At 59.9% G+C, this 18,478-nt stretch overlaps 4 protein-coding genes and 1 long non-coding RNA gene across 5 annotated transcripts; 1 reads left to right on the top strand and 4 right to left on the bottom strand.

Moving 5' to 3' along the window:
- Positions 1-52: 52 nt before the first annotated feature.
- MRPS21 (mitochondrial ribosomal protein S21) lies at positions 53-1,115 on the bottom strand. The gene is made up of 3 exons (XM_054294830.1): positions 968-1,115; positions 675-759; positions 53-265 (listed from the first exon to the last, which is right to left on the bottom strand). The coding sequence occupies exons 2-3, from the start codon at positions 755-757 to the stop codon at positions 85-87; spliced, it is 264 nt and encodes an 87-aa protein (XP_054150805.1). The 5' UTR covers positions 758-759; positions 968-1,115; the 3' UTR covers positions 53-84.
- A 91-nt stretch (positions 1,116-1,206) lies between these two features.
- On the bottom strand, positions 1,207-3,325 carry CIART (circadian associated repressor of transcription). Its single transcript, XM_054294828.1, has 5 exons — positions 3,063-3,325; positions 2,345-2,636; positions 2,022-2,097; positions 1,859-1,937; positions 1,207-1,776 (listed from the first exon to the last, which is right to left on the bottom strand). The coding sequence occupies exons 2-5, from the start codon at positions 2,576-2,578 to the stop codon at positions 1,533-1,535; spliced, it is 633 nt and encodes a 210-aa protein (XP_054150803.1). The 5' UTR covers positions 2,579-2,636; positions 3,063-3,325; the 3' UTR covers positions 1,207-1,532.
- Positions 3,326-4,182: 857 nt separating this feature from the next.
- CA14 (carbonic anhydrase 14) lies at positions 4,183-7,680 on the top strand. Its single transcript, XM_054294779.1, has 10 exons — positions 4,183-4,234; positions 5,089-5,268; positions 5,348-5,490; positions 6,077-6,172; positions 6,249-6,315; positions 6,383-6,540; positions 6,914-7,034; positions 7,125-7,145; positions 7,216-7,300; positions 7,400-7,680. Exons 1-10 carry the CDS (start codon positions 4,183-4,185, stop codon positions 7,473-7,475), a joined length of 999 nt encoding a protein of 332 aa, XP_054150754.1. The 3' UTR covers positions 7,476-7,680.
- An 87-nt stretch (positions 7,681-7,767) lies between these two features.
- On the bottom strand, positions 7,768-10,244 carry APH1A (aph-1 homolog A, gamma-secretase subunit). The gene is made up of 7 exons (XM_054294826.1): positions 10,132-10,244; positions 9,552-9,710; positions 9,084-9,157; positions 8,864-8,986; positions 8,660-8,787; positions 8,332-8,455; positions 7,768-8,207 (listed from the first exon to the last, which is right to left on the bottom strand). Exons 1-7 carry the CDS (start codon positions 10,242-10,244, stop codon positions 8,143-8,145), a joined length of 786 nt encoding a protein of 261 aa, XP_054150801.1. The 3' UTR covers positions 7,768-8,142.
- A 5,920-nt stretch (positions 10,245-16,164) lies between these two features.
- LOC128949937 (uncharacterized) lies at positions 16,165-18,472 on the bottom strand. The gene is made up of 3 exons (XR_008484295.1): positions 18,413-18,472; positions 17,556-17,703; positions 16,165-17,001 (listed from the first exon to the last, which is right to left on the bottom strand). It is a non-coding gene; the product is annotated as an uncharacterized LOC128949937 (long non-coding RNA).
- Between the last annotated feature and the right edge of the window lie 6 nt (positions 18,473-18,478).

Genomic DNA, 18,478 nt, shown 5'->3' on the forward strand with positions numbered 1-18,478 from the left:
ACGCCCTTTCCCCCTCACGCCCTCATTAACCAAACTCAATTAAAACAATCAGAGCCAAAGGGTTTTTATTGGGGCCGGACCTCCTCAGCAGCCCGGCCACGGGTCCTGGCGGGCGCTCCTGGCCAGGAAGGCGATCTTGCGCGCCATCTCGGCGCAGTACACCCGGCGGCACGCCTCGAACGCCCGCCGCCGCCGCGCCCGGGTCGGCTTCTCGTAGTAGCGGGAGCGCCGCACCGCGTCTGCCACGCCGTCCTGCACCAGGATCCTGCCGGAGGGGAGAGGAGACAGCGGTGACAGCAGCAGGGAAGGAGCCGGGATGAGCCAGCCCACGCTGCCAGTCCTGGGCACGGCCCGGTCCCGGTGCGCGCCCTCGGCCCGGTCACCGTGCGGGCCCCTCAACGCCTTCTCCTCGCCGTCCATCCATGAGGGGAGCGAGGAGGGGACGGAACCCCCCGAGCTCCATTTCAGGTGGGATCTAGGAAGGTCTTTGAGCACAGAGCCTCCTCCTGCGCTTCCCGAGCAATATTCCTTTATTTCACTCTGCTCCCACCCGAGCCGAGCGGATGAGAAAAGCCCTGTCCGACCCTCCCGTCACTTTCTGCTCCAGAAATTCTTCTTCTGAACTCGGTGCATGAAGGAATTGCAGCCCCTCCGGAGTTCCCCCCGGTGCTCACCTGTTGAGGACGCCGTACGCCGCCTCCACGTTCCCGTTCTGCACCATCACCGTGCGGCCCACGAAGCGCAGGTGGTTCGCCATGGCTGCGGGATGGGGGCGGTGGAACCGGGCGGCCCCGGGGCTCGAGGGAGCCTCTCCCTCCTCCCCGCGCCCCGGGTACAGAGAGGGGCCGGTGCTTCCCGCCCCGCTCCCGGGGACACCGAGGGACCGAAAGGAGCCCGAAGGGGACACGGCAAGGACCCCCCCGCCCCCGGTCAGGCAACTCCCGGTAGGGTCCCGATCCCGACTGACCCCGGTGAAGCCGCGGCCGCTCCGCGCCGGTACCGGAAGCGGCTGAAGGCGGAATTTCCGTTGGGAGGGATTTCCGGTAATACCGGGGCTTCCGGCGGGCAGAGCCGGGACCCGTGGGGCCTCTCCGGGTCCCACAGCGGAGGGGACAGAGGGGCACCAAGGACCGGGACCGGCTCTGAGCCCCCCCGGGATAGGAACGCGCCCCCCGCCCCACCGAGCACAGAGGACACGACACCGGCTGGCCCCGGCCGCTCCCGCGGCGTTTATTGCTTCCAGCAGGGCCGGCTCCGGGCCCTCCCCACTCGGGGGGGTCCCCACGTTCCCCCCCAGCCGCCGGGGGAAGGCACAAGCCCGGGAGGGCCCGGTCCCCGCGGGGAGGGGGCTCCGCTCCGGCCAAGGCACGCGGCCGCCCCGCGGTTGGGGCTTCTGGGGGGGGTTCGGTGCCTCCCCCGGTCAGTCCCGCCCGCCCGCGGGTCTCACTGACCACCGGTAAAAAATAAATCGAAAAAAAAGGCAAAACCAAGAAATGCAGACGAGATCAACCCCCCCCGAGCCGGGGGGGGCGTCACACGTCCGGCGCCGGGGGGGACTCGGGGGGTCCCCGCTGCTGGAACGGCCCCGCGGGGCCGCCGAGCGGGAGCTCCCCGGGCAGGCGGCGGCACCGGGGAGCCCCGGCAGCACCGGCGGGAGGGCGGCGGCGCGGGGGAGCCGCGGGAGGAGCCGAGTCCAGCGCGGGTTTGGGAGCGACGTGGGGGAACCAGAGGCGCAGCATGGCCTCCACCTGCAGCAGCGTCCCCAGGTAGCGAGCACTGCGGGGAGAGAACTCCGGTCACGCTCTGCGGAGCGGGGACACCTCCGTGCCCGCCCCACGGGGACACCGGGAACACTCACCCCATTTCTGGCTTCTGCAGCACCCCAATGATCCGCTGGAGCCGGTCCATGGCCACGCTCTGCTGGAAGCTGCTCAGCCCTGGGGAGGCCCGAAATGGGGTGAATTCTCCCCAAAGGGAAAGAGGGGTCTGGGGAGGGGGATGAGGGTGTGGGGGGCACCCACCTCTGTCGTATCGGCCCCGCCGCAGCCCCTCCAGCAGCTCCGCCAGCGGCCGGATGAAGCCCCGGAGCTCCCGGCACTGCCAGGACAGGGAGGAGGAGGAGGAGGAGGAGGAGGAGGTGACTTTGCTGCAGCCACAATGGGGAGGGGGTCTCGTGTACCCCTCACCCCCAAATCCTGCCTCAGTTTCCCCACCCACCCATTTCAGGTGGGGAAACTGAGGCAGGCCCAGCTTTTTTTATGGGACCAAGACCTCCCCCACCTCCCATCTTTAGGGTGCTGCTTTGTTTTGTGCCAGAACCTCACCTTTTGTGGCAGAACCTCACCTTTTGGGCAAAGAGTCGATCGCCATCGCTGGGAGGGACATCCCCGCCCTCCCCTTTCCGCGGGCGCTTCCCCCCGCGCGGGGACGGCGGCGATTCGGGGCTCCCCCGCTCCAGCCCCGCCGGGCGCTTGCGGCTCCGCTCGGCTTTGGGGGGGCTCCGGGGGGAGCTCTCGGCCTCGGCCCCGCTGTCAGAGGCGGGGGAGCCGCAGGAGCAGGCACGGGCAGGGGGCTCCATGGCGGGGTTGGCCCCCCCAGGGGAGCCTCTCGCTGCGTTCGGCTCCAGCCGAGGCTGCCTGGGGGACGGAGGGAGGGAAACACCGGGGGGATATCGGACAAAAATGGAAGACGAGGAAAGAACTGCCTTGTTCTCCCGTGGGGGTGTCATCCCCACAGCCCCAGTGCTGCCTCGCATCGGGGAGCAGATTGGGCATCTCCTGTGCAGGGTGGGGGTGCAGGGACCCAGGTGGCACTGGGACCCTTCACCCACGACACCCGCAGCCCAGGACACCCCCCAGACCCAAAAATACCCTCCAGGACCACCCTCAGCCCCAGGGACATCCCCAGGCCCCATTGCCCCCCAATATAGGAACCCTCCAGCAGCTCCCCCCTCTCCATCCCCTGCCGCCCCCTCCCCAGGACCGAGATCCCCCCGCAGGAGCCCCCACCCGTGATGGGACCCCCAGGACCTCCCCCCCAGCCCTGGTCACCCCGGGTCCCACCTGCTCCCGCCTGCACCTGCGGTGGTGCCGCTGTCCCTGTCTCGGTGTCGCTGTTCCCGTCCCTGCCCCGGTGCCGGTATCACCGTTCCGGTATCAGTGTCCCGTTGCCGGTACCGTTGTCCCCGTTTCGCGGCCGCTGTCGGTGTCCCCGGGCAGGTTCGGCGGTGTCCCCGTGCCGGTGTCCCCGTGCCGGTGCCGCTGTTCCGGTGCCCCGGTCTCTGTGTCCCGGTGCCGGTCCCGCCCCGCCCGCGGCGGCCCCACGCGGACACGTGCGCGGCCGCACGTGCCTCCGGCCGGGCCCCGCCCCGCCCCGCTCCCATTGGCCGCCGCCCCCGAGGAGGCTCCGCCCCTTTTTTACTATTGGCTCGCTGCCACAGCCCGGCGCTGATTGGCCGGAGGGCGGGGCTCTCGCCACGCCCCTCTGCGCGGCGATTCGGGGCACGCGGCGCCGGGCACCGCCCCCGTTCCCTCAGCCAATGGGCGGCGGTCCCGGCGAAGCTGCTCGGCCAATGGGCGTGGCGGCCCCGCCCCTTTCCGTTACATAACCGGGGCGGGGCGGCGCGTGGGCCCCCACGTGGGGGCGGAGGCCCCTTGTGACGTCACGCTTGCTAGCGCGGGGAACGCCCGCGGGGCGGGGCTTCCAGCAGATGGGCGGGGCTTCCCAGAGAGGGGCGTGGCCTGAGAGAGCGTGCGGGGTTTGCCCGGGGCTCCCCCCGAGCCCCCCAAAATCTTCCCCCCAAAATCTCTCCCAGATCCAGAGCCCCCAGCCCGGCTCTTCCCGCAGGAGGCTCACGGTGACCCCGAGACCCCTCCCCACGACCCTCCACAAGGCCCAGGGCCCCCCCAAACCCTCAGAGCCTCCCAGAGCCCCATAAACCCCAATCCGTTAAACCCCTAACCACACAAAACCCAGTACTGCAAACCGCTCGCCCCAAAATCCCAGTCCTACAAACCCCTCACCCCACATTTGCATCGCTCGTCGCCCCATCCCCAGGCTCCCCTCACCCCGACACCCCGGGCGAGGCCCCTCCTGCCCTCCCCGTCCCCCCGGGGGGGCCCGTCCCCCCGGGTGGGTATTTAGGGCCGGCCCGGTGGTGCCCGGCCCCCCTTGCCCCCCGCCATGCTGAGGGTGCTGCTGCTCCTGGGGGGCCTGGCCCCCGCCCTGTCCGCTGGTGAGTCCCCCCCCCCACAGATCCCACCTTGGGGTGCACCCCCAGCCCCCCTCAGGTGCCCCCATGTGGGGCCAGGAGGCTCAGCCGAGCCCCCACCCCAAATCCTCCACTCTCCCCAGCAGGTCCCCACTGGACGTATGAGGGTGAGTAGGGCCCCGCTCAGGGACCCCTCATTTATCCCCACACCCCAAATCCCCCCCATGAGCTGAGGAGCTCCCCAGAAGGTGGGGAGGTGGATGGGTGACAACCCCCCTTGATTTGGGTCCCCCAAATGGGAAGGAGATGGGCAGATCTCCCCCTGGGTACCCCCAAACATGTCCCCAGACATCCGGGACCCCCCAGATGGAAAGGAGATGGGCAGATCACCCCTTTACTCACCCCTGGCCCCCCCCAAATATGTCCCCAGACATCTGGGACCCCCCAAATGGGAAGGAGATGGGCAGATCCCCCCCGGGTACCCCCCAGACATCTGTGCTCCCCCAAATGAGCACCCACCTGTGTCCCTTATGCCAGGCGGGGGTGAATGGGTGCAGCCCCCCATTTTCCCCCTCCTGCCCCCCCTTTGCCCCCCTCGCTCCAATGGTCCCTTTGTGCTCCTTTACATAAGGTTCCTGCTGCCAAATCCAATTAGGATCCGGCCTTGGCCAAATCCCGCTAAGCCCCATCCCGGGGGGACCCATGGGTGCCCCCCCGGCCCCGCGGGCTCGGCTTTGTCCCCGCTCTCCCGCCTGGAAAAAATGTCCCCAACAGATTAACGAGGGAATGTCACCGGCGTCCCGGTTCGGGGGCACCGAGGGCGTTTGGGGTCACTGGATGAAGATGGGGGGGTCCCCAGAGATTTCGGTGCCCCCCAGGTCCGCACGGGCAGCAGCACTGGCATGAGACACACCCGGAGTGCGGGGGCCGCGCTCAGTCCCCCATCGATATCGCGACATCGCGGGCACGGCACGACCCGTCCCTGCCGCCGCTGCTGCCCGAGGGCTACGAGCGCCCCGAGAGCCCCCAGCTGACCCTCGCCAACAACGGGCACACCGGTGAGCACCGGGGGCAGCACCGGGGGGAGCACCGGGCCGTTCCCGGTGTCCCGGCCCCGCTGATCCCGCTGTCCCACAGCCGTGCTGGCGCTGCCGCCGTCCCTGCGGCTCCGGGGGCTGCCCCGAACCTTCGCGGCCGTTCAGCTCCACTTCCACTGGGGCCGGCCCGGGAGCGCCGCCGGAGCCGAGCACCTGCTGGACGGGCGCCGAGCCCCCGCCGAGGTACCGGGAGTACCGGGAACAGCGCCAGAAATGGGTCTGGGGGCGGGAAATGGGGTGGGAAAGGAGGACGGAGCAGGTTTGGGGTCGGGAAGCGGCGTGGGAATTGTGTGGGAAGTGGTTGTGGGGAGGGGTGGCAGTGTGGGAACAGCGTGGAAAATGGGTTTGCACAGCAGGGAATGGAAAAGGGGTCCTGGGGAGGGAAATGGGTGCGGGGATGTGAAATGAGCGCGGGGAGGGGATGGGGGGCAGAAAAAAAGGATGGGAAACGGGAATGGGAGCAGGTCCGGGCACTGCGGGGTGGGAGCCGGGACAGGGGCTGGGGTGGCCGGGTGGGGGGCTCAGAGAGGTTGGGGTGGCTCAGGGGGTTGGGGTGTCAGGATGGGGGGGCTCAGGGGGTTGGGGTATCAGTGTGGGGGGCTCGGGAGGGTTGGGTTGGCAGGGTGAGGGGGGCTCATAGGGGTTGGGGTATCAGTGTGGGGGTCTCAGGGTGGCTCAGGGGGTTGGGGTATCAGTGTGGGGGGCTCAGGGTGGCTCAGGGGGTTGGGGTATCAGTGTGGGGGGCTCAGGGGTCCCTCCCATGCCGCAGATGCACGTGGTGCACTTTGACACCGAGCGTTTCGCCGATGCCAGCGCGGCTCAGCAGCAGCCGGGCGGGCTGGCCGTGCTCGGCGTCCTGCTGGAGGTACGGACCCCACCCACGCCCCCCACCCACCCACCCGCGCTTTCCAGCCCCTCACTGACCCCTCCTCACTCCCCAGCTCGGAGACAACCCCCACCCCGCCTATGACAACATCCTGAGGCATCTCGGCAGCATCCGCCACGCAGGTGAGGAGAGGGAGGGCGGAACCCCAAATCCCCCTCCCAGCACGCCCCAAATCGCTCCCCCCACCAGGGCAGACGGTGGCCATCCCTTCGTTCAGCATCCGGGAGCTGCTGCCCGAGCGGCTGGAGCGCTACTACCGCTACAACGGCTCCCTGACCACCCCGCCCTGCTCGCAGAGCGTCCTCTGGAACCTCCTCCCGCAGCCCGTGCGCATCAGCCGCGCCCAGGTAGGAGCCGCTCTGCGGGGAGACCCCCGCGTTTGGGGGAAGAGCCCCCCCAGTGCTGCTCCTTTCCCTTTTCCTTTTCCTTTCCTTTCCCTTCCTTTCCTCCCATTCTCCTTCTCCTCTCCTTTCTTTCTCCTCTCCTTTCTTTCTCCTTTCCTTTCTTTCTCTTCCCTTTTCCCTTTTCCTTTCCCCTCCTTTCCCTTCTTCCTTCTCTCTCCTTTCCTGTCCTTTCCCCCTTTCCTTCTCCTTTCCTTCTCCTTTCTTTCCCCTTCCCTTCCCTTCCCTTCCCTTCCCTTCCCTTCCCTTCCCTTCCCTTCCCTTCCTTTCCCATCCCATCCCCTTTTCCTTCTCCCTTTCCTTTCTCCTTCCCTTCCAGCTGGAGCAGCTCCAGGGGAGCCTGTACTGCACGAAGGAGGAGGAGGAGCCGCAGCTCCTGGTGAACAATTTCCGAGCCCCGCAGGAGCTGAACGCGCGCTCGGTGCTCTCGTCCTTCAGGGGTGAGCGGAGGGGTGGGAAGGGTCCCTGCACCCCTCAGGCGGCTCCTGGAGCCCCAGGAGCTGGCCCTGAGCCCGGTTTTTCCCTTGCAGGGCCACAGGGATATTCCACAGGTATTCCAGGTGGGATGTTGGGCTGGGGGGGTCACACGGGACCCCCCTGAGCCCTCTGGGTGTCACACAGGTGGAATCATCGCCATCATCTTGGGCACCATCGCCTGCTGCGCCGGCCTCTTCCTCGCCGTCCACTTTGGGGCCAAGAGGATGCGGTGAGACCCCCCCAGAGCCCTCAGAGGGACCCCCAGACCTGGAGGGACCCCGAGCTCTGTGCAGAGACCCCCCCCTCATGCTGGTTTTTACCCCTGCAGGGCGAGGAGGGAGCAGGCACAGGACGTGGTGTTCAAATCCTCCCCCCGGAGCTCGCCCACTCCCGCTGAGCCCTGACCCGGGCTGGGCCGGGCTGGGCTGGGCTGGGAGGAGCTGCCCAGGCCATCCCCCAGCCCCAAGGCAAATAAAGCCCTTTCCCCCCTCCTGGTGGCTCTTTGTGAGGAGGGAAGCGGCGCCTTTGAGGGGCTTTGGGCTGGATTCTGTCACCCCCAAGAAACCAAAACACCCCAGGTGCCCCCCAGGGCTGGAGCAGAGCACAATGAGGGGAGCGACCCCTTCTCCTCCCTCCCCTTCTCCCCAGCAGCCACAGTATGCAGTGTTTGTGTAAAAGGGTTTTACTCTTCATCAAAAAAATAATTTACCCCCCTGGGACTGAACGGGGTGAGAAGGGCAGAGCATCCCAGTCCTGGTGTCCCCCACACCCAGAGCATCACCAGGGGTGGGGACACCCCCAAAGTGACAAACACAGGGAAATGGGGGGGTCCTGCCCTGACTCCCCCCAGGGCATCTGGCCCACCCCGGCCTTCCCCAGAGGCTCAAACTGAGGGAAAGGAGTTTAGAGAATCTGGGAACAAAGGGAAGAGGGTGGTGGTCAGACCCCAAATTCCCCAGGAGCACCAGTCAGACCCCAAAGGCCCCCAGGCACTGGGCAGACACAAATTCCCCTGGAGCAGGAGGGGTGAAAGCTTTCACAGGAGGGTCTGGCTGTGGGGCCACGGCTCCCTCAGCCCTCAGGAGGCACCTGCAGCGCCGAGTAGAGCCTGGCCTGGCCCTCAGGCTCCTGCTTACCTGGGGGAAAAGGGGCATTTGTGAATTTGGGGGTGATTTAGGGGTTTGTGCCAGCCCCCATTCAACAAGACTCATCCAGCCCCATCCCAGCAGCCCCCAAAAGTGACACCCCACTCCCCCTTACATGAGAGGCACTTGAGGACGTTGTGGAAGGAGCCACCAGCGGTGCTGAAGGCCCAGAGGCCAGTGCAGAGCGTGAGGATGAGGATGGGGCCCAGGCTGGCCTCGTACCACGGGTTCAGGAAGGTCTGGGGACACAGAGAGAGGTCACACCCTCCTGAGCCCTCCAAGGTGGAAACCTGACTCAAATCCCTGCTGAGCTGTGTGCCCCCAAATCCCCCGTGTGGCCCCCAAATCCTTCACATCCCCAAGGAGCTGGGGGTGCCCGGGGGTGTAACTCCCCCCACAGCCCCAGGCAGTGGGTGGGGGTTCCTGTGCCCCCCAGGACTCACCAGCCCCGAGGTGAGCAGGTGGCTGCCCACCACCAGCCCCAGGCCCCCGGCGCGGCGCCGCTCACAGGCGTCGAAGAAGATGATGCCCCAAAAGGTGTGGAGCAGAACCAAGGCCATGGTGAGGAAGGCTGTGGGGAGACACACAGAGCCTCAGAGCCTTCCTTCTCCTCCTCTTCCTCCTCTGTGCCATGGCTCCAGCCTCACCAGAGGTGATGAAGAAGTACGGGGAGTCCCCATGGATCCCAACAGTGCCCGGCCCTGCAGAGTCTGCCAGGATGTTGGTGATGGAGAAGAGGCCACTGATGATGCCAAAGGAGAGCCCAGACACTGTGGAGGGGGAACCGGGGTCAGGAGAGCCTCCAGAGCTCCAGTGGGGTCAGGGAGGGGCAGGAGAGGTGGATGGAGCACCCAGGGCTCTGCTCACCGTAAGCCGTGCGCCGCAGGGAGAGCGGGGAGCGCCCGTCCTTGCTGAGGGTGGCCAGCCCTGCATCGGCCTTCCTGCACCGTCAGAGAGAGAGAGTGAGACCCGATCCAGGGAGAGAGTGAGCCCCAATAGAGGGAGAGGGGAAGGGAGAGAGTGAGCTCCAACCCAGGGAGAGCCTCATCTGAGAGAGCCCCATCTCAGGGAGAGGGGAAGGGAGAGCATGAGCCCCATCCCAGAGAGTATGAGCCCATCTGAGAGAGCCCCATCTCGGGGACAGTGTGAGCCCCATGTCAGGGAGATCATGAGCCCCATCCCGAGGAGATGCTCGGCTCCTTCCCGGGGTTTAACAAGGAAAACACTTTGTGGGGTTCCTCAGGACGCAGAGTCCCAAATCTGCTCTGGCTCCCCCAAGCCCGGGGACACCCCAGCCCCGGTACAGCCCCCGGTCCAGCCCCGGGCTGCTCTCACTTGAGCATTTTGAAGCAGGCGAAGCGGCAGAGCTCCTGCAGCAGCACCGCGGCGGCGGCTCCGAGCGGCAGCAGCGCCGCGTCCTCCCGCCCGCTGAGCTGCACCCACACGGACCAGAGCAGCGAGGCGGCCAGCAGCGACAGCAGCCAGAAAAACGCCCTGGGGACAAACGGGACACCGGGATGGCACCGCGGGCACCGGGACCCGCAGCGGCCTCAGCGCTGCTCCAAATCGCTCCTGAGCTGCCCCCGCGCCTCAGGGCTCCTCACTCCGCCGACACCTCCCTCAGCCGCCCCGGGCAGCAGCCCCGGACTCCCCCGGTGATGGCCGGTATGGCACCGAGGGCACCGGCACCAGACCGAGCCGCTCGGTACCGGGACCCGCAGCGGCCTCAGCGCTGCTCCCAATCTCCCCTGAGCCGCCCCCTCGCCTCAGGGCTCCTCACTCCGCCACAGCTCCCTCAGCCGCCCCCGGCACCACCAGCCCCGGTGTCCCCCGGTGATCCCCGGAGCCGTCCCAGAGCACCCTCAAGGGCCTCACAGACCCCGCCACGGCCCCCTCAGCCCCCGGTCCCGCTCACCCCGCCAGCAGCACGATGAGGAGCAGCGGCTCCGCCGCCACCGTGAGCAGCACGAGCGCGGCCGCGGGCCCGAGCGCGATGGCGGCGCAGCCCAGCAGCACCGCGGCGGCCATGGCGGCACCGACAGCGCCCCCTGGCGGCCCGGAGGACCCGACAGGGCCATGGGGGGGTAGGACCAGTCCCGGGACAGGGGGGACACAAGGGGACAGGGGGGACACAAAGGGACAGGGGGGACACAAAGGGACATCTGGCACGGCCTGGGCCCGGGGTTACATGTCCGCAGGGTCACCTGAAGGGTCACCTGTCCGCAGGGTCATCTATCTGCAAGGACACCTGTGCCCAGGATTCTCTCTTCTCTTCTCTTCTCTTCTCTTCTCTTCTCTTCTCTTCTCTTCTCTTCTCTTCTCTTCTCTTCTCTTCTCTTCTCTTCTCTTCTCTTCTCTTCTCTTCTCTTCTCTTCTCTTCCCTTCCCTTCCCTTCCCTTCCCTTCCCTTCCCTTCCCTCTTTACATTTTTCCCTATTCCATGCCCCTCACATCTCCCGTTCCGGTTCTGTCCCCCACCCCCACGCTGCTGCTGTTTACAGAGGAGCTGGGAAGAGCAGGAAAACTTTATTTAGACTAAAAAATTCCGTCAGCCAGCAAGAACAGCCTGGATGGCTCCAAAGCCCCTCCCTCCAGATTATTCCACCTCCCTCTGGACTGATGGTGCCACGGGGAGTGCTGGGCACTAAAAATGAAGATTTTTCATCCATCTTCACGTCTCCTACGAGGAAACTCCAAACAATGTCCCCTGCAGCCTCTTCCGCAGGAATCCTGCGAATGCCATCTCCTGAGCACGAGGCATTGTTCAGGGGAGAATCAGAGTCACTGCCTGCCTTGGATTAATTTCCCTCCTTGTTTCGCTTCCGCCTATTAAAGCTGGGAAATGACACAGCACATCCGAGCCCTGCTGACTTCAGCTGCACCTTCCTCCTTGGTCTGACCCCCCTGCACGGCACCAGGCTCGGGGTGCCCAGAGCATCCCTGGGATGGAGCCCCCTCAGCACAGCAAGGACCAGTAGCCTCCTTCTTCCTTCTTTTTGTCTCCTTTTCCTTCCTTTTTCCCTCTGGTTTGGATAACACGTTGAGTTTTCCCTCAGGAAAGGTGTGCCTCCCTCGCTGCTCTGTTGTTGTGTTGAATTTTGGCCGAAAAAAATCTTTTCATAACTCAAAAATAAAGACCTAAAAGTAGAAATACAAAGCAAAATAGGGATTTGGGGGAATAGGGAACAAGGTTTTGGGACGGGAGATGGAAAAGCCCCCTTGGTCTGCCTCCTTTCTGTGGCTGCGATGGGTTTGTTCTGTGATGCCAGATGTGAAGAATCAGTAAGAAAAAAGGCAAAAAGGAAAAAAAAAAAAACCACAGGAGGAAAACAGCACAGTTTCCTTTTCCATCCAGAAACACAATTCCAGAGCTGCACCTGGGATGCAGGATGCTGCTGGAGGTTCCAGCTGCTCCCAGCCAGGGAGGAGCAGCTGTTTCCCCCTTTGGTACCTTATGGCACATTTTATCCAGGCCCCTTTCTTTTCATAGATTCTCCAGGTTTTCCCAATTTTTGCAAGTCTTAGACCACCACAGCCAGTTCTGGAGTCATTCCCAGCCCTGAGCCAGCAAATCCCACAGAATCCAGCTCCCACGCCAAGGGTTTGTCCATTCAACCCCATCTGATAAGCCAGAACCATCCTCAGGGATCCTCCTCGCCCCTTCCCTCCCCATTCCTTTAATCCCAGGATATTTTAACCCTTCCCTGCTCCCCCAGTGCCTCCTGGCTGAGCTGCTGACCCCAGCCCTGCTGGGATTCTTCACACCGAGTTCAGATTTCTGCTTGGGTTGGGGTTTTTTGAGTTTCGTTGTTATTCTTGAGGAGGAGGGAGAGGAGGGTCTTGTGGGGAGGAGGATTTGAAGAGATTCACTTCCTGCTCAGCATTCCTGGGCATTTAACCCTTTGCCAAACATCTCACTACAGATGGGGGAAGCTCCTTCTGCAGAGCACAGCGGGGCTGGAACCAGATTTGGGATGTGCTGGAAAAATTCTTCAGTTGGGTTTGCTCTGGTAGAAAAAAAAATCTGCTTTGGGGAATTTTGGTTTAACATTGATTAGAATCCTTAAAGTCTACAGAAATCTTTGGTTTAAAGTTAACAGGAGATAAGATGAGCTTTGAGGCCACTCCCAACCATGATTCCATGGCCCTGCACCCCAAATGAGAAATCCTCCTGTACTATGCAAGGCTCATCTTGCTCTTTCTTGGCTTTCTAACCTTCAAGACTCACCAAAATATTGTTTTTACAGCTCTGTCTCTTCCTCTTCCCCTTTTCCTTCCTCCCCTGGTCTGCACCCATTTCCACCTGGATCCCTCCCACTCCTCTCAGGAGCTCTGCTATCACCTTCTCCCCAGGGTGTTTTAACTCACTATAAAATGAAATAAATCTTTGACCGTTCATGTTTCTTCCTCCTGATGAAGAAACTGAGGCACGGGAAGGGGAAATGAAGCCAAGACAACAAAAATCCCCCAAGATTTTACGGGAAGTCGGGAGCCACTCTGGCTCCCAGTCAGCATCTCTGCCTTCTCTCCCTGAAGAATTCGCTATTTATAGCCCTGCTCCGTTAGAACATAATCAAAACCATCCTGTCTCCATATGAGAACTCATCCAGCGGCACTGACCCTCCCTGGGGGAAAACTTCCCTAGATTTGCGATTCAGCGGTCCGAAAACGCCTCTGCAAGAGGGAAACTGGGAAACTTCCCAGCGCACGGTTCGCGCTCAGCGCTCAGCCCGGGGCTGCTCGGCACAACCCGGGGAGGTTTTTTCGGCACGAACGGGTTCCCTCCCACGGTACCGAGGAGCTTTGCTCGGCTCAGCCCCCCCGAGTCATTTCCTGCCTTCTCGGGGACCGAAAGTGCCGCGGAGCAGGAGCGGAGCCGCTCCCGCAGCCGGCACCCAGCGGAGGACGATGAATTTCTGCATCGCGGTGCTCCTGGTCCTTCAGTCCTTGCCGGGTAAATCAGAATTCCACGAGTTTTCCCAGGGTTTTCTAAGGGCGGTTTGATTTTTAGCTCGCTGCTTGATTATTTAATTATATTATTAATAATGTATTGTTATTATCTCACACTCCTGGGATGCTGCGGGGCAGTTGAGGGGGGAATCTGGAGGCTGAAAGATCTTGGGGGGGATTTTCTTGGAGAAAGGGAAAAAAGCCGATGTAATTACTGAAAATTCCATAAAACCTCTGCTTGGAGAACAGTGGGATAGTGAACTTTCCACGCATTGTGTTCAAACCCTTTGCAAACCCCAGCTGGGAGCTATTAGGAGACACAGAGAAAAAACCCCAACAGGATTTCCTGAGAGTTCTGTGGGCGCTTTGAGACGGCGAAGAGCAGAATCAGGGAATTGAGGGTGGAAAACCCCAACCTGGAGCTGCTTAGGGATGAGCACAAAGTTCCCCCATCTCTGGGAAGGTGAGACACAGAGCAGCACCAGCTGAGGGGAACTGGAAACTGCAGCTCTTCCCCTTTCTTTTGTATTTTCACCGAAGGAACAGATTTAAACACGAAACACCAGCGAGGGGATTCCCAGCTGGAAACTCTTTTATTCTCTGTTATTCTTGTGGGACTGCAGTGTATATAAGAAGTGACTTTCTGGGAAAGCTCCTGCAGAGCTCAAGGCTGCTGGAGTCCTGCCAAAGCAGCGTGGGAAGGAGCAGGATGGGGGCCAGGTCCCAATTTCAGCCCAAATTTCCCCAAAAGCTCAGGGGGGAGTGGGACAGGTCAAGGTGTGAGGCTGTGCTGTGTCCCTGCTCAGAGCTCCAGTCCCAGCCTGGAATGTTCAGCCTCAGGCAGCGTTTTCAGAGAATTCCCTAATGAGGATTTGGGATTTGGGAAGTTTAGATTTTGGGATCTGGGCTTTCCCCTCAGGCTTTGCCAGCGCTGAGAAAATCAAGGATATGAGAGGAAGAAATGGGAGGGTTTGGAGAGGGATCTGGAGCTACAGCTGGCCCTGGGCATGACTGACAGCATCACTCCAGCTATTGATGGTGTCACTTAAAATGACAATATTATAATTGTCTTATTTGTGACTATGAGTATCAAACTATAAAAATATCTTATTATTCCATATCCGCCATTCCCATGAGTATCAAAATATATATTAGAACATTAATATTCCCAGTTAATTTCCTTTAAAAAATCCTCCCAAAACCCCAAGAAAACACACAGAACTTTATGTTTGGAATAGGGAATGAGCCACTCCCTCCAACTGTGACAATGTCACATGGGTCAGAATTTATTTATGGTGCCTCAGCCCTAAGAAAACATCAGGGTCCCTTGTGAGGCCTTGCAGGCAAAGGCACTGGAGCAGCTGGAGAGGGGCTGATCCCAGGGGAACAGCTGGATCCTGGATGAGAAGCTCATCCCAGGGGAACAGCTGGATCCGGGATGAGGGGCTGATCCCAGGGGAACAGCTGGATCCTGGATGAGAAGCTCATCCCAGGGGAACAGCTGGATCCGGGATGAGGGGCTGATCCCAGGGGAACAGCTGGATCCTGGATGAGAAGCTCATCCCAGGGGAACAGCTGGATCCGGGATGAGGGGCTGATCCCAGGGGAACAGCTGGATCCTGGATGAGAAGCTCATCCCAGGGGAACAGCTGGATCCGGGATGAGAGGCTGATCCCGGGGAACAGCTGGATCCTGGATGAGAAGTTCATCCCAGGGGAACAGCTGGATCCTGGATGAGGGGCTGATCCCAGGGGAACAGCTGGATCCTGGATGAGAAGCTCATCCCAGGGGAACAGCTGGATCCGGGATGAGGGGCTGATCCCAGGGGAACAGCTGGATCCTGGATGAGGGGCTGATCCCAGGGGAGATCCAGCCCAGCTCTGGCTCCATCCCCACCACTGCATCTCTCACTTCCACCACATCCACACCTAAAAATGAATAAAAACCCCAGCTCTGACCTCCCACACCTTTAGCTGGGATCTAATTGTGCGTCAGTCCCACAGGAAAGGGGTTTTGCCCAAAGCACCAATAAACCAATGAAGCTTCCCATGACCCCACAGGCTCGTGGTGATCCCTTGGTTGTTCCTTTGCTTTCAGGGAAGGCGGAGGTCGAGGATGAGGAGGAGATCACCCCGGATTTATTTGAATACATGACTCATTTAAGTGAGAAATGCCTTTTTTTTTTTTTTTTTAATATTTTTTACCATTTTCCATAAACCACAAGAGAGAGTTGGGATAACCAGGGCTGGGAAGGGATTTATCTGAGTTGTCCAGATTAATTTGAGTTACACAGGGGGGGAAAGCTGGGTGGTCACAACCCAGGACATGGGGGAGGGACTCACAGCCCATACTGGACAGGAGTCCCCAATCCCCATAGTGCCAGCTCACCTGGAGCTGTTTCCATTCCAGGTGATTACTATTATTCCACAGAAGATTATTACTATGACAATGCCACAGCAACCCCTGCCACGTACGTGTACGAGTTTGATTCATATGAGGTGAGTTGGTATTCCCCTAAAAACCAGATTTTCCTCACCCAAATCTCTGCCACAAGGATGAATAAATGGATTAAAGCTGCTGATTTTTAGATGACAGAATAAATCAAGTGAGTTGGAGTAGAGTGTCCATGAACAGCAATCATGGGATGGTTTGAGTTGGGATTTATTTAATGCTCCAATGGGAAATTCCTTGTTTTCTCAATTAAACACCATCAAACCATCCCAAGGAGGGATCTCTCTCTTAGGAGTTAATCCTATGCTGTGATATTTCAGGTTATTTCTTTTTCTCCACATGCAGATAAACACCACTGGAGACATAGATTATGACAAGCTTTTTCCAGAATGGAATGACACCATTGAGCTTTCAGGATTACCAGACACAAATGCTCCAGGGGATGCCAAGGACACTCCAAGGGGTGCCAAGGACACACAAGGGGATGCCAAGGACACTCCAAGGGATGCCAAGGACACTCCAAGGGGTGCCAAGGACACTCAAGGGGATGCCAAGGACACTCCAAGGGGTGCCAAGGACACTCCAAGGGGTGCCAAGGACACTCAGGTGGGTGCCTGTCAGCACTGCCACAGGCTTTTAGCACATGGGACTTTCTGACTGATTTCTTTTCCTTGGCTCACCAGGATTTTCATCAGGAGTCATTGGGATCGTCCCTGCAGGGCCACCTCACCCTCATCATCCTCCTCAGCTTCCTGGCTCTCCTGCTATGACCCCCAGACTCGTCCTCCAAAGGTGCTCTGGGATTTCAACAGTCCAAGTGTGTCCTTTAACCCAGGGGAATGCAATTCTTTCTGAAGCAGCAACTTTCCAAAACAATGGGAAGATAAGAAGCCCTTCCAGGCAGATAAGAGCCCATCCAGCTGTGACCCCAGTGATGGCCTGGAGAGGCTTTCCAGGGCGTTTTCCCAGTGACCTTGGCACTCAGTGGGACCTTCACTGCTGTGAGCAACCAGGCTCCTCCACCCTGCTCCATAAATCCCTGGGATGGTTTGGGTTGGGATGAACCTCCCAGAGCAGCTGGTGACACCTTCCTGATGAGGTTCCTGCAAGGCTCCATCCCACCTGGCCAAGCTTTCCCCACTGGAGCTCTCCCACATCCCAGGAACGCTCCAAGCCCTGTCCCACCACTCTCTGCTCACCTTTCTCCTTCATTCCAGACCTTGTGGCTGGGATGGGGACCAGGACACTGCCAGGTGTTGATGATGAAATAAATCCTCTCCACGAGGTGTTGTCTCTGCTCTGGAACTGCTGAGATTTTGTGGCTGAAGGATTTGGTGAGAGCAGCTCAGCAATCCTTCAGGCCTTTCCTGTTTCCTCGGATTCTGCTGTAAATAAGAACCTCTGCCAATAAACCCCCAACACCTGGTGCATGGTGTCTCATGGCAAATAATCCAGAACTGGAATAACAAATGCAAACAATACGTGCAGTGCTTGTCCCATCAAAAGGATTTTTTTGAGCCTCTAAACCCAGGAGCTTCCAACTTTGTTTCTTCCAGAACTGCTTATTTTCCACAAACACCCACAATATCTGGGAGAAGCTGGACCAGAAAACCTCCAACCCCACCATGGAGAGCAAGCCATCACAGCAATGTGTGGTTTTGGTCAGGAAATCAGAGTTACATTCGTTTTTGGGGAAGAGAAAACTGCAATCCCACACTCGGTGCCTTGATTTTCCTTGGAAGAGTTAACAGGGAGGAGAGATGGAAAATTGGCCCAGGTGTACCCGGGACAAAAGAGGCTGAGTCAAGGGATGCTGAAGGAGACTCGTGGTGGTCACAAATCCCCAGAGCCCTCGGATTCCTCCTGAGCCCTCCCAGCTCCCGGGGGAATCTCCCGAGCCTCCAGGGCAGGTACAAAGAAGAAAACTTTTGTTATTTACAAAGGCTGGAGGCGGGTTCAGAGCGGGACCGGCCTCGCTGCCTGGCAGTGCCACCTCCTGGCTTTGTGCTGCCATCAAGGTGGATCGAGAAAAGCCAAGAACGCCCCGGAAAATGGTTCAGGATCACACAGCAGTGAGATTTCCAACCCTGGAGTGGAGTAGAAAAGCCATTAAAGGAAAATAAAAGATGTGGATGAAGGTTATGAGTTTATTTCTACAAAGCATCCTTCTAATGCAGATACAGAAAATAAAGCAGTTTGTTGTAACCCGACCTAAATATAAATTGAATAATTCCCTTCCAGAGCAAATCCTCAAACCAAACCTTCACCTTCTAGTGATGTTTTGGGACAGCAATGGCCAAACACACCACGGATGGACAGCTGGACACGTCCTCCCTGCTCCCAAAGCTGGAAATATTCACCCAAACCTCTTCAATCCCAAAGTGACACCATCCTCCTGGCTCTTTCACGAGTTCTTTTCCTAGATTTACCCTTTTCCCTCCACTCAGAGAGTGGTGGTGGCTCCATGAGCAGCCACCCAGCCCTCCTGGCAAACCCCTGGGATAAGCAGCTTTAACACAAAGAGGATTTTCCCTGCAGTTGTGAGAACCTTTCCCAGTTACCTCCTGGTAGGAAGCGAGCAGAAAGCTCTCCAGGTCTCTGCTGTTTTCCAGCAGCTCGTTATCAAACCATCCCAGGGAAATATTTTCTCCATGGAGTTTACATAAAGTTGGAACAAACCCGAGATTCCCATGTTGGGTTGGTTTTGGTGTTTTTTTAATTCTGTCACCACGCTGCCAAAATGTTTCCGGTTATTTGTGTCTCCAAAGTTAAAAGAGTCAATATGTAAATATTTACAACTGCTTGTCCCACAATTGTCCCGCCTGGGCATGAGGGATATCAGTGGCTCACAGGATCATTTTC

The sequence above is a fragment of the Melozone crissalis genome, unplaced genomic scaffold, assembly GCF_028551555.1.
Source record: "Melozone crissalis strain CALT ecotype California unplaced genomic scaffold, PUWL_Pcris_2 ptg000323l_1, whole genome shotgun sequence".
NCBI classification, from domain to species: domain Eukaryota; kingdom Metazoa; phylum Chordata; class Aves; order Passeriformes; family Passerellidae; genus Melozone; species Melozone crissalis.

Bases quoted from the DNA above. Each gene is read 5' to 3' on its own strand.
- MRPS21 (XM_054294830.1), bottom strand. From the start codon at position 757: ATGGCGAACCACCTGCGCTTCGTGGGCCGCACGGTGATGGTGCAGAAC. The intron at 266-674 runs GTGAGCACCGGG...CCCCTCCGGCAG, and splicing joins GCGTACGGCGTCCTCAACAG to GATCCTGGTGCAGGACGGCG.
- CIART (XM_054294828.1), bottom strand. From the start codon at position 2,578: ATGGAGCCCCCTGCCCGTGCCTGCTCCTGCGGCTCCCCCGCCTCTGAC. The intron at 2,098-2,344 runs GTGAGGTTCTGC...CTGTCCTGGCAG, and splicing joins ATCGACTCTTTGCCCAAAAG to TGCCGGGAGCTCCGGGGCTT. The intron at 1,777-1,858 runs GTGAGTGTTCCC...CTCTCCCCGCAG, and splicing joins CTGCAGAAGCCAGAAATGGG to TGCTCGCTACCTGGGGACGC.
- CA14 (XM_054294779.1), top strand. From the start codon at position 4,183: ATGCTGAGGGTGCTGCTGCTCCTGGGGGGCCTGGCCCCCGCCCTGTCC. The intron at 6,173-6,248 runs GTACGGACCCCA...CTCACTCCCCAG, and splicing joins TGCTCGGCGTCCTGCTGGAG to CTCGGAGACAACCCCCACCC. The intron at 6,316-6,382 runs GTGAGGAGAGGG...TCCCCCCACCAG, and splicing joins CGGCAGCATCCGCCACGCAG to GGCAGACGGTGGCCATCCCT.
- APH1A (XM_054294826.1), bottom strand. From the start codon at position 10,244: ATGGCCGCCGCGGTGCTGCTGGGCTGCGCCGCCATCGCGCTCGGGCCC. The intron at 9,711-10,131 runs GTGAGCGGGACC...GTTTGTCCCCAG, and splicing joins CTCATCGTGCTGCTGGCGGG to GGCGTTTTTCTGGCTGCTGT. The intron at 8,456-8,659 runs GTGAGTCCTGGG...CTGTGTCCCCAG, and splicing joins ACCTGCTCACCTCGGGGCTG to ACCTTCCTGAACCCGTGGTA.